The sequence below is a fragment of the Oryx dammah genome, unplaced genomic scaffold (assembly GCF_014754425.2).
Source record: "Oryx dammah isolate SB20612 unplaced genomic scaffold, SCBI_Odam_1.1 HiC_scaffold_25, whole genome shotgun sequence".
Lineage (NCBI taxonomy): Eukaryota > Metazoa > Chordata > Mammalia > Artiodactyla > Bovidae > Oryx > Oryx dammah.
The window spans coordinates 92,239,579-92,252,906 of NW_024070209.1; the positions used below are offsets into that span (position 1 = coordinate 92,239,579).

Below are 13,328 nucleotides of genomic sequence, written 5' to 3' on the forward strand. Positions count from 1 at the left end.
CCTGAATTAAAATCTTGAGCAAATTGTTTATCTTTGCCTCTGTGTCTTTATCCATAAAATGGGTATAATAATAAGTACTTATCTCCTAGGGTTATTATGAGGCTCAAATGAGTTAATGTATGCAATACAGTGCTTAGAACAGTTTCTGGCACATAGTTATTACTATAAAGTTATAAGCTATTGTTTCATTATTATTGTTATAATTACCTTTTTAAAGGCTCATTAATATCACCATGAAAAAGGTGCAGTGGAAACTGTAGCTCAGAGAGGTTGATCTCCCCAAGTTCACACTGCTAGTAAGTGGGCAAACTGACATTTCAGTTCAAGACTTCATCCAAAGGTCAGATGTTTCCTGCTGCATTTTCTTCCGACTATAGGTTAATTTTTTTGTAGAATACTTGGGCTTGCATGATGGTTCCTTTCCTTGTCTTTACTTTTGTGCTGAACTGAGTGCCGATATGAATATTCTTAAGGTAAAGAGTCCAAGAGGCTGCCTTTATTGAATTTCCACTTTGAAGTTTCCTGACTTCTGTGCAGTTTAAAATCTATGTCTTAAGCATTTCAGCAATGTGGTTTATTTATAGAGCCGTCTTCCGGTTCACGTGTACTGGGTCCGCTTTTGGGTATTGAGTTTTCTGTCAAAGGTTGTTTATTTCTAACCCATTTTGATTTCCTGTTGCTTTGTGGATTGGTATTATGACCTGCAACAGGAACACCAGGAAACCTGTCTTAAATGGAATGGCCAGATTGAGACCCTGTAGATTAAAAAAAAAAAAAATCACCTTATTATACAGCCATATTTGGATATAAGTGTGGGTTAGGCATTGGCTGTATTAGGCAAAAACCTAGATATAGAAACCTCGTTTAGAGGCAAAATCTGTGAACAGTGCTGCTGCTACAGAGCAAAAGTATTAGGTCCAGCCTCTTGGTCAATGAGGTCTCTTAGAGGCTGAGTTTCTACATCTATAAAGAGGAGATTATTATACTTTTCTTTGTGGCATTTTTGAGAGGATTAAATGAATACTATGGGTAAAACAAGCAGGCTGGGCCTGACCTCTGTTAATAGTAGCTATTGATAATGATTAAAAAGAGGAAACATTTTTTATTTTTTTTATCTAGATCTGTTTTTACTGACATCATACACCGATCGTTGAAATCTAGCATCTCTTGCTGTTAAAAATTCCATCGGGAGAAATTATTTACCTTTGTGCAACTCATTTGCTTTTCTTAATGAGTAATAATTAGAGCAGGTGCCTTATTCCCAGCACTGAACTTGGTTGTTACATGCGTTCACTACTTCATTTTATTTTAAAACAGGATTGTTTTTTTCTCACTTCACAAATGAGGAAAATGATGCCCAGAAAATGAAATGAATAGCCACAAGTTGAAATTCATATCCAGATATGATTGACTCTTGGCTTCCTTGTACTTTAGTAATGACGTGTAAGATTTCTTTGTTGTGTCTGACTCTGGCATGGAAGTTTTTGAAAGGAAAGGTGATAGCTGTCAATAGATACTCTTTAGGGGGGACTCCTATTGTCTTTTAGACACTGGGCCACGTATTTTACTTACATTAACTAATTTATTTTTCCCAACCCTAAGAAATAGCTATAATTATCTCCATTTTATCACAGTTGAGGAAGTCAAGGTGCAGTGATGTTCAGAGGCATTTGGGTAGCAGTGGAGATGGGCTTGGATTCTAGATCTGTCTGCAAAGCCCATGCTCTTACTCAGACTGTAATGTGTGTGTGTGTATTAGTTGATCAGTTGTGTCTGAGCCTTTGCGACCTCATGGATCCAGCAGGTTTCTCTGTCCATAGAGTTTCCCAGGCAAGAATACTGGAGTGAGCTGCCATTTCCTTCTCCAGGGGATCTTCCAGGACCAGGGATCAAAGTTGTCTCCTGCATTGGCAGGCGGATTCTGTACCATTGAGCCAACAGGGAAGTCCCACATTTGCCCGTAAGTTAGAATTGTTCTATCCCGGGGTAGCTGTAGGCTTTAGCATCTTTCCACAGTCAAAAACCTCAGAAGGATCGTGTGTAACATGTGTTAACACCAAGGAGGGTGGCATTTTCCAGAGCTTTAGTTCTGTAACATGGAAGACCTCAAACCTCAGCCATGCTTCAGACTCACATTAAAGTGCATTCTAATTGGTAATCAGTGCATAAGGAACCAAAGAAAATTTTAATTAAATGCTGTTGTGTGAATTTTCCAGTCATTTTATGCCTGTTGAAATGATTTTATGTAAAATTCTCTTCCAGTGCTCTGCCGTTACTCTTTATAGTGTAACTTTATCAAGATTTTGTGCTTTTTTTTTTTTTTTCCTGTAAGGGTTTAATTACCATCATTAAGGATTTAGGCTGCTATGCATTTACTTAACTCTCTTCCCTGTGTACTAATTGGCATTTGCTGTAGTGAAAAGAGCGTGGCGATTTGGCATCCTACAGACTGTGAGCTAGATATTTAAATCTCTGTGAGCCTTAGTTTCTTTGTCCTATAAAATGGGGCTAATCATACATCCTTGTACAGCTGTTAGGAGGAGGGCTGGAGATAATGTATTTAAGTTATCTAGTACAGCGGTCCCCAGCTTTCATTGGCACCAGGGACTGGTTTCGAGGAAGACAATTTTCCCACTGACCGGAGCTGGGCAAGGGGTGAGCATGGTTTCAGGGTAATTCAAGCACATTACATTTATTGTGCTCCTGCGAGAATCTAACTCTGCAGTTCATCGGACAGTAGGCGGAGCTCAGGCGGTAACACGAGGGCTGGGGAGTGGCTGTAAATACAGATGAAGCTTCTGCTGGCTCACCTGCCGCCCACCTCCTGTCCTGCCACCCAGTTCCTAACAGGCCACGAACTGGTACGGGTTGGGAACCCCTGACCTAGCACACAAGTCAAAATGGATTGGTAGGCTCTGCTGATAGGATTTGCTGGCTAACTGGTACAGATTATTTTCCGAAGTTGCACTAACAATAGAGTCTGTTTTACTTAGATCTCCTTTTTGTCTTCTTCTTTTTAGTGAATGTTCACAAGGATTGTCTTCAGTCATGGCCTTGGGTTTAAGGTGCTTCCGCTTGGTCCACCCTGCCTTTTGCAACTCCCTTGCAGCCTTGACCAGACCTGTTTCAGAAGTCACGCTGCAGACAGTGAGAGGAAGACAGAATGACCGTGGGCAATGCATGGCCTATGCCGCTGTACCAGTCCGTCATTTTGCTACCAAGAAAGCCAAAGGTAGAGATGTGACCTCCTCACCCCTGTCTTATATTTAGCCCTTGAATGATCAAAGCTGGAAGAGATCTCAGAGATGTTCTGAATTTCTCCCTGTGCCTCACGAAGAAGTGATGTCTCAGGTGGATCAGTTGATAGGCTTGAAAGGTCGCAGGAACAGATACGGTATTAGAGCTGAGGGTCTGTTTTCCCACTTCCATGCTGCCCCATGTGTTGCCACAGCTCAGAAAATGACTGTTTTGTTTTAGATTTAGAATTAGAGGTGTAAGTGCTAAGCAAGCCAGAATACTTGGGACAGGGATCAACGTATTTTCTCCTTCCAGGAAGATCTGTGTTGGAAGTAAAATTAAAAGCAGAAGTTTGTTGAGTGAGGACGTATGAGAGCCGAGGATTTAGATGGATGATCTTAATGGCTTGTGTCATCCAAGAATGAGATTTTGATATAACTCAGGTCTCAGCTTAAACGTCGCTTCCTCAGGAAAGCCTTCCCTGACCTCTTAGGCTGGGTCAGTTCCCTTGTTACATGCACTTGTGCACACTGTTATTTTATCTTTGATGTACTTAGCAAAGCACTCATTAATTAATTAATTGTAGGACTGATTATTGTTCTGTCTTCCATACTGGACTCTGTGAGGAAAAACTCCACCTCTGTCTTTTTTTTTTTTTTTCAATCCATGTCTTTTGTTTAGTAGCAGACAGGGCCTGACACATAGTATATATTAAAAAGTTTTGTTGAAGGAACGAATGGGTGACAGAACATTGTCAAGCAGACCTGCTGTTAATACCTGCAGCTGTGGGCTTGGGAGTTCACTCGCCAGGATGATCCTTGAGATATGCTACTGAATGTTTTTTCCCCACTGCTTTTCTTTTATGGTTTCACACAGACCTTCTCCTTTCCTGTTAACAGGAAAATTAACAAGATGCTGGAAAAGCATTAATGCGTAGAAAACGTATATTCACTTAATAGTGATAATGGTAATAACTTTTGATGTGTAGGTTGCTTTATATATTTTTAAAATTCACATACATTTAATAATTTAATTTGATCTTTATAAATTATCCATTGAAGGAATTATAATTACCCAGTGGAGAAATTCTTCTAAATACCTAGTGAGCCTCGTGTCTCACCATTTTGCAGGTGAGGAAGCTGAGGCCCACGTGTAAGACCTTTGCCTGTGATCATATCCAGTTAGTGGCAGAGCTGGAATCCGGGGCCCTGTGCCCACTGCACTGCAGGCGTCTAGTGCGCCTGGTAGCTGCAGCACATAAGCAGCATCTTTTCATATTTAATTGCATATTCAGCTTTTATCTTCTTGGGTTGCCTCTTTAAAAAGTTGGTTGTTTGACTTTTTCCTTTAGATTTATTGGATTCTTTCTATATTAAGAATGCTGATCCTTTGTCAATATGTATATGTTATGGGTATCTACTTTGCCTTTTTACTTTATAGTATCTTTCATTGAACATCAGTTTTAATGCAGTCATATTTTTCAGTTCTTTCCTTTATCATTTGTGCTTTTTCGGCCTTATTTAAGATACCCTCATTTATCCAAAAGTCATAAATCTCTTCTTCTGTATTTTCTTCTAAATATTTTGAAGGTTTTTACTTTTCATATTTGGGTCTTTAATCCATAACGAAATTTATTTCTGAATATGATATGAGATAGGGAATCTAATCTTATTTCTTTTGGAAATGAGTAATAATGTGTCAACCTCACTGATTTAAAGTCTATTTATTTTAGTATTTGTTAAACTATTTTAAAGTCTATTTATTTTTGGCTGTGCCAGGTCCTCGTTACTCCGCTGGGTTTTCTCTAGTTGAGGTGACTGGGGGCTCCTCGCTAGTTGCGGTGCACTTGCTTCTCACTGCAGAGGCTTCTCTTTTTGTGGAGCATGGGCTCAGTATTTGTGGTGCCCAGGCTTAGTTGCCCTTCGGCATGTGGGATCTTCCTGGACTAGGGATCAGATCTGTGTCCCTTGCGTTGACAGGTGGATTCTTCACCACTGGACCCCCGAGGAAGTTAACCTCACTTAGGGAAAACCCTTCTTTACTCCCAGATCTGTAATGCCTCCTCTGTCATATGTTATGTTTCTTCATATGTATGATTTATTTCTGAGCTCTTGATGTGTTGAACTGCTCATCTCTCCCTGCACTAAATTCCCTAATGCCTGAATCACTGTCATAACGTCTTGAATCTGGTGGTACAGATCTTTCCCTTCAGAACACACTAACTTTTTTTTCTTTTTTTCCTTCTTCTTGGCCTTTTCTCTTCTCTGTGACGTTTATAATCATATTGTCAGGTTTTCTCCATACAAATCTTACACAGTTCTTCAGTTGGATTTATTTCTAGACTATCATCATTTTTTGGTACTTTGGTATATGATGTTTTTTAAAGTCAACTTTTGAGTTATATATACAGAAAAAGTATGTACATAAATTGTAAGTGCTCAGTGAATTTTCACAAAGTGAATACAACCATGTAACTATCACCCGGATTAAGATATAGACATCGCTTACACTCTGGAAGCTTTGCTCTTGTCCTTTTCAGGTCTCTCCCTTCAAAAAACAACCCCCTCTCTTGACTTCAACACTGCAGATTTCGTTTTGCCCCTTTTGAACTCAGAATGGATTCTTTTCATGCCTGGCTTCTTTTGATAACAACCTACCCCTGAGGTTTGTCCATGTTGTTGTCTGTAGTAGTTGTTGGTACATTTTACTTCTTTACAGTGTCCCAGTGAATGTGTGTACCGTGATTTATGTATGTTTCCTGTAGTCGATGGATATTTGAGTTGCTTCCAGTTTTGAGCTAAAATAAATAATGCTACTGTGAACATGCGTTTTGGTGCCCATAAGTTTGCCTTTCTACTGGGTGTATACCAAGAGGAAGGATTCCTGAGCCTTGGGTCATGTGTATATAACTTTCAGTTCAGTTTCAGAATATGCGGTTTCCCAGAGTGGTCGTTTCAGGTTCCTCTCCTCCCCAGGGTGTTTTAGTTTTCTGTTTGCTAATTACCCATTATCTGCTTGTGAACACTTGGTATGGTCAGCCTTTTTAATTTTAGTCATTCTAATGAATGTGCCCTTATATCTCATGGTTTTAATTTGTATTTCATTGATGAATAGTGATGGTGAGCACCTTTCATTTGTTTACTGGTTATTTGGATATCCTCTTTGTTTCCAATCTTTTTCCCATTAAAAAAAATTGACCTGATTTTTAAAAATTGACTTGTAAGAATTTTAATGTATTCTAAAGACAAGACTTTTGCATATATATGTAATGCTGATAATGATTACCTTTTCTTTTCTTTTTTTTTGATGAACAGAAGTTCTTAATTTTAATGTAGTCCAGTTTGTCAATCTTTTTCTTTTATTAGTAGTGCTCATTTTTTCCTGTTTAAGAAATTTTCCCCTGCCTTAAAGTCAAAAATATATTCTATTTTATTTTTTGCAAGAGTCATTGCTTTAAGTTTATGTCTTTTAGAAATTATGTGTTCTTTTTGGTTGCTGGTGAATAGGAATACTTTTGATAATTATACATTGATTTTGTATATTGCAGCTCTGCTGCACTCTTTTATTAGAACCACTGTGTATTTTTTTGGATTTTCTATGTAGATAATTAAAATACCTATATTTAATGATAGCTTTGTTTTTCCCTCCCCAATCTATATACCACATGTCTTTTATTTCTTTTCTCTCTTTCCTCCATCCCTCTTCCCTCCTTCTCTCCTTTCCTTCCAACTACATTGTCTAGGAATTCTAATATAATTCTAATAAAAGTGATTTTTTATTAGAGTATAATTGCTTTACAATATTATGATACTTTCTGCTGTACAACAAAGCAAATCAGCTATATGCAAATAAAAGTGATTATTGATAGTAGTCATCCTTGTTTTAGTCCTGACTTTATAGTGAATACTTCTTATGTGTTAACATCAAGAATTATGTTTGCTTTATTTTTTGGTAGCCTCTCTTTTAAGCAAGTATCTTCTGTCCCTGTTTTGCTAAGAGTTTTTGTTTTGAATGGGTATTAATTTTTTTTTTTTTTTTGGTGCTCTTACTGCATTTATTGAGTGAGAATTTAAAAATTTTTTTCAGTGTATGAATGTGGTGGCTCAACATTAATAGCCTTTTCTGATATTAAACCACTTTTGCATTCTTGGTATAAACCCTCATTGTTCTTATGTGTAATGTGCACATACATTGCTTGCTCCATAATCTGTATGTTGCTGGATTTGGTTTGCTAATATTAATTTAGGGGTTTTGAGTCTGTATTTGTATGTGAATTAGTCTTAATATAACTTTCTGATACTGATGGGCATAAGTTCCTTTATGGGTAATTTGTCTTTTCTCTTTGGCTGTTTTCACAGCCTCTTTGTCCTTGGTTTTCTGCATTCACAAAATGTCTAGGTATGAATTTGCTTTTACTATCCTGTTTGAAACTGTTTCTAAATCTGAAAATTCAGCTCTTTCATCAGTTCTGAAAATTCTAAGCTGTTAGCCTGTTAACTTCAGAGCTTTCAAGCAAAATGATGACACAAGCAAATAAATGTTCAAAAAAAAAATCACTTTGCTGCTTACTGGTTGGTTACTTTGGGCAAAACATTTAAATAGCTGTTCCTCAGATTACTTATCTGTAAAATGGGAGCAATAATAATTTCTGTTCTTCCTATGTCAGAGAGCTGCTTTGAATTCTAATAGAAGAATGTACTTGAAATTGCATTGCAAATTATAATATGGTATACAGATAGCACAGGATCTAACTTATTGTGGGTGTTTAATGAAATTTGTTGTGAATGATCTCAGTAAATGTTGAATATTTAATAAATAAACAAGTATAAGATAGTAGTGTTTAAATGTTTTTATTCTTTTCTCTCTTCCCACACCCTACATAAAGGAATGTAAGAATATTTGTATTACTCACAGGAGTGAGCTATGCATATATCTATTATAGCTTATGAAACATCACTATGATGGTTTAGATACAAATTAGAATTTTACTCAGTTCTCAGTATTGTTGGTTTTCTAAAATATAAGCCATTGTCACTACTGCTGGTGGTGGTTCATGTTGCTAAACCACTGCTGTTCTTTCTGTCTGTACCAGCCATCAGATACTTTGCATGGCCTTGTTTTAGGATTCATTTTTAAATGAATTAATATATTTTCTGTGTCTCTCGTTTCCTTAACTCATTGTTTATTGTCTCTATTTATGCTTTTTTTTTCTTTTAAATTCATTGAATGTTGACTTTCTAGCTAAAGGGAAAGGACAGTCCCAAACCAGAATGAATCTTAACACTGCCTTGGTTGAGGATATCATCAACTTAGAAGAAGTAGATGAAGAAATGAAGTCTGTGATAGAAGCACTCAAGGATAATTTCAATAAGACTGTCAGCATAAGGACTTCACCAGGTTAGTGAGTGAACCTGTGTTTTGGAGAGGGGCACGGTGGCAAGAACATTGCTTTGGCAGAACTGGATTTTACGTATCAATTGGTGACCACTGGCAGTTACTTTACTTCTCTGGTGTTCAGTTTCCTTGTCTAATTCCCGCCTTCTAGCTTTGGGATGGGGATGAAAATAAGTGAGGTAACATGTGTAATGATTCTTGCACAGTGCCCAGCATGTATTAACACTGCATTTATCTGTTTAGCAAATACTTGTCTGCTATGAACTAGTCATTGTGCTGGTTCACAGTAAACAAAAATAGGTATGATCTTTGCTCTCATGGAATCATACTGTCAGAAAATGGGACTTTCATTATTACTGTACTCCAGCAACTTGTAGGTATTTAGTCTCATAGTAACTGAAATATTTGGTCTGATTTGTACATTTTTTGTCCGAATTGGCCATTCTTATCCCTTACTGGGGACCAGCTGGCTGCAGACATGCCCACCTGAGACATTTCTATACCCCTGGGCTTGACCAGGAAGATTCCGTTTGGGTTAATAACTTCCTGAAAATGGCTTTTCTAAGTGGGAAATGTCAGAACTGTCTAGGAGAACTGTTTGCAGATGTGATGGAAGAAGTGAGTTGTCAGCTAATGGTGCAGGCAGGCAGGAAAAATCCAATTGCTATTAAATTGGCCTTTTGGAAATTGTCATCATCCTAGAGTCAAGCCCGGGACCCCCTCGGAAAATATCTGTGGGAGCTGGGGCTGCTCCTGCTTACATCTTGGTTGGGATAGTTCATAAGAAAGCTAGAAAATATTTCATGAACTTGCTCTTAAGAAAACTAAGTGAAAAATCTACAGCTCCATCTATAAACACCAGCAGAAACATCAGAGATGAGCTCCAATGTGAAACCAGAAGACCATTCTATCATTTGTCAACCCTGGACTGGGGCATTTCTGCCTTTGCTGACAGTAGAGTGTGCCATTCAATCTCTCCCAACTGTTTATTTTAAACTTGCTTATTATTTTAGGTATGAAGCTGATAAAGTGCTTTGTCTCCCCTGTGCTTTCTGGCCTGTTAACATTCTGCAGCCGAAACCAGAGAGCAGTTTGAGAGGAGCTCAGGGAGAAATGTGATACTTCAAATTGGCCAGCAAGCTCCACTCTTGTTGAACTTAAAAAGATGATGGGCCTGGAAAGAGGTTGGGAGTGTAATTTGTTAAATGTTAACCTCTGCAAAAATGAGGGGCAGGAATGAGGCTGAGGGAGATGCTCGCTGGGGACAGATTGAGGGAAAAGGATTTGATGCATTATGTCGATACGGATTTGGGGAATGGGAACCACCACAATTGCATGGTGAAAAGCCCATGTTGGGACTTCTGTGGTAGAGGATCTTATGGCAAATCAGGAAGGCTGAATTAAGATCCATTTTCAAAAGGCCTCCCGCTGGTATTTCCTCTTTGCTTCTTTCTCTTCAGGGTTATGTTTGTACAGCATTCTGTGTAGAACTTGGGGCCATGAAGAGACTGGGTGAAACAGGCTGAACTTAGCCGGTCTTTCATTTTATTTTACTTTTTTTTTTTTTTTTTTTGCCAGATTATTCCATATCATCTTTCAGTACTATCTGAACCAGCAGACACTTTTCCACTTACACCTCTGTCTGTCTACCAGCAATTTCTGTCTCCAAGATTGAAGACAGAATTGATTGCTTTTAATAGTTGTCTAAAATACAGGTTTGTTTCTTCATTCTTGTCCTCTCATTCATTCATACATACATACATTTATTTATTCATCAGTGCATTATTAAGCACTTATTCTGTGCTATTTAATAGGTGCTGTAGATTCAGAGGGAAAAGACATTGTCCCCATCTTCCAAGAGCCTAGATCCTAGTGTGTAGGGATAGACAAGTAAACCAACGTGTGAAACCACGAAGCAAAGCAGAGTGGTGAAGATCGTAACTTTGGAGTTGATCAGGTCTAGGTTTGAATTCAGGCCCCATTAAGGGCTCTTGTGACCTTGGACAAGTTATTTTCTATGCCCCGGTTTCCACATCTGTAAAATGGTGAAACTGTCTCACAGGTTTATTGTGATAATAAAAGCAAATAAATTATAGAAAGCATTTAGACCCATGTGTCTTGCCCCAGGAAGTGTTCAGTAAAGATGGGTCATCATTATTATAGATTTGTGTGTAGGATCCTGGAGCTCATAAAGGATTTGTAATCCAGCCTAAGAGGTCAGACAGGATTTCTGAGATTAGATGCAATGATAGCTAAGTGTTCAAGAGTGAGCAGAAGTTATCTGAGCATAGAAGGATATCCTTAGTAGAAGGAAAAATATATGCTGAGGATCCTAAGGCAAGACAGAATGGACTGTTATTAGAGAGACTGTAAGTAGGTTAGTTTGGTTAAAATATAGGAGAAAGTTGAGACATATGATAATAGCGTGTATTGGGCCCTTGTATATGCCAGGACAGTATAAGGGCTTTCCATAAACTCTTTTAACTCTCATAACAACCCAGTGAGATAAGTATGATTTTAATGCCCTGTTTAGAAATCAGGAAACAGACGCCCAAAAGGTTGAGGAGACCTTCCCAAGGTCACACAGTTCAGGAAGTGGCAGGGTTGGTATTTGAACCCAGGTCATTGGTCTTCAGAATCATGGACTTTTCCAGATTGAAGCCAGAGGCGTCAACAGCCTTCTAACTTGTGATGGCATTGAATTGAGTTGAGTACTGTGCTTCAGATCAGATCTATGGGCCATAGTGTGGAACTGCATTATCCTAACAGTTTGCTAGGACAACTCCCAATTTGTTTTGGACTGACACCTCTACCACCACCACCACCACTACCACTCCCCGCACCCCCCCCCCCCCAACACATACACAGTGTGTCAGAATGAGCCGTTCTCGAGTGATTCTTAAAATGAATGGTAAAGTTTTCTTCTAGTTCTTATTTGCATAGGAAATCAGGGAGTTTGAGTAATGCCCCTTTTATTGTCTTGTAACAATATACTTGCCTTCTTGACAAGAAAACTTTGCCCAAGGTTTTCCCTAATTCAGATATGGACAAAGCTCAGATCCAGGGTATCAGTGAAGTGGTAATAATTGGTGGGGTTTTTTTTGTTGTTGTTGTTCCTAAAGGGAGTCTAAGTGCCAAAATCAAGGTGGTACGAGGTAACAGTTCCAAACCTGGCTGCATGTCTGAATCATGTGGTCATCTTGAAAGAAAACTACAAGCGCCCCCAAAATCACAGGCTCCTGAGCCCCTACAGAATCAGGATCTCTGGGGAGTGGGACCCAGGAATCTAAATTTAAAAGCTCCCTGGGGATTCCTGAATGGTGCAACTCAAGTTGAATTCCACCGATAAGGGAAAGAGACTTGATCAGAGTTGGAAGTAAGCACACCTAAGTTGGGGCTGGCCTCTTGGTGGGTTTTCCTTTTGTTAGCTCTGTGATTTGGCTCATTTTACTTCCCCAAGTTTCTTTCTCTGGTGTAAAGTGGATATAGTGATACAATGTTACAGGCTAGTTGTGAAAAGGGCTAAGTAAGAGGTACCTATTTTTATGTTTATTTTATGTGTGTGTCTATTGTATATTTGCTTATTTATATTGAGTTGTAATCGACACTTTAATCCTGTAAAGTATTTTTTAATTGAATTGGAAACCAAGGTGCTGAGAAGGTGACTGACTTGCCTGAGGTTTCATGTTAGTCAGTGGTGACATAGCTGGAAGGGTGACCAACACTTTCCAGTTTCAGCTCTCAGAGTCTTGCGTCACAGGAAACCATGCAGGACCAGGCAAATCAGGATCGTTGGCCACTCTGGTGCCGGTAAGGAGTTTCAGTCTAGTTTTGTCAACATTTCAAAGCTCTTTCCAGCACACGGCACCACTGCTTCTGTAAACGTCTGGAGTCCAAGAAAATGAAGTCTGTCACTGTTTCCAGTGTTTCCCCATCTATTTGCCATGAAGTGATGGGACCAGATGCCATGATCTTCATTTTTTGAACGTTGAGTTTTAAGCCAGCTTTTTCACTCTCCTCTTTCACCTTCATCAAGAGGCTCTTTAGTTCCTCTTTCTGCCATAAGGGTGGTGTCATCTGCATATCTGAGGTTATTGATATTTCTCTAAACATTAGTTGAATCTGAATTGATAGAGACTTAGATGCGAGGTTACTAAAAGTCCTTCTGAATTCTAATCTTAATTTTCCTTTTAGGATCCCTTGATAATATCACTGTGGTGACTGCTGATGGGAAGCTTGCTCTCAACCAGATCAGCCAGATCTCCATGAAGTCGCCACAGCTGATACTGGTGAATATGGCCAGCTTCCCAGAGGTAAGGTGGCCTTGCTCAAGGGCTCCCTCTCCATGGTCTCCTTGTAATGCAGGAAACTACAGCAAGTCAGGAGAAGTATTCCCTTCACTTTGCGGTGAAACAAGAGACAAGGCATAACAAAGGGAATTTAAGGATAAGAAAAGCTCTCTTCCTCTTTCTAGATTCCTTTTCTATTTTACTCAAACACTATAGAGCCCAGGCAAGTAATTGAATACTGACACAGGTCCCATCTTAGACAAACAATAGTGGCAGTGGGGTAATTGGAGGGGCAGGGGTAAACTGTAGAGCGTGTGCCCTATCTGAAGGGAGCAGCCTTTGCCCAGTTGCTGCTGATCCTTCCCAGGCAGAAATGTAGACCTGGTAATCAGATACTACCAGATACTA

The 13,328-nt window shown here is 39.0% G+C and overlaps 1 protein-coding gene across 3 annotated transcripts in view; it reads left to right on the forward strand.

Moving 5' to 3' along the window:
* The window catches only part of MRRF (mitochondrial ribosome recycling factor), a 57,783-nt gene that overhangs the window by 2,906 nt on the left and 41,549 nt on the right, over positions 1 to 13,328 (forward strand). For 2 of the 3 annotated variants that reach the window (XR_005718446.1, XM_040225044.1), the window contains exons 2-4: positions 3,021 to 3,232; positions 8,479 to 8,634; positions 12,826 to 12,944. Coding sequence is in view for 2 of the 3 variants with exons in the window: in XM_040225044.1 (XP_040080978.1) it covers positions 3,049 to 3,232; positions 8,479 to 8,634; positions 12,826 to 12,944 (459 nt within the window). In the remaining variant the exon portion in view is untranslated. The remainder of the gene's footprint in view (positions 1 to 3,020; positions 3,233 to 8,478; positions 8,635 to 12,825; positions 12,945 to 13,328) is intronic. The other variant, XM_040225047.1, reaches the window with a different exon arrangement.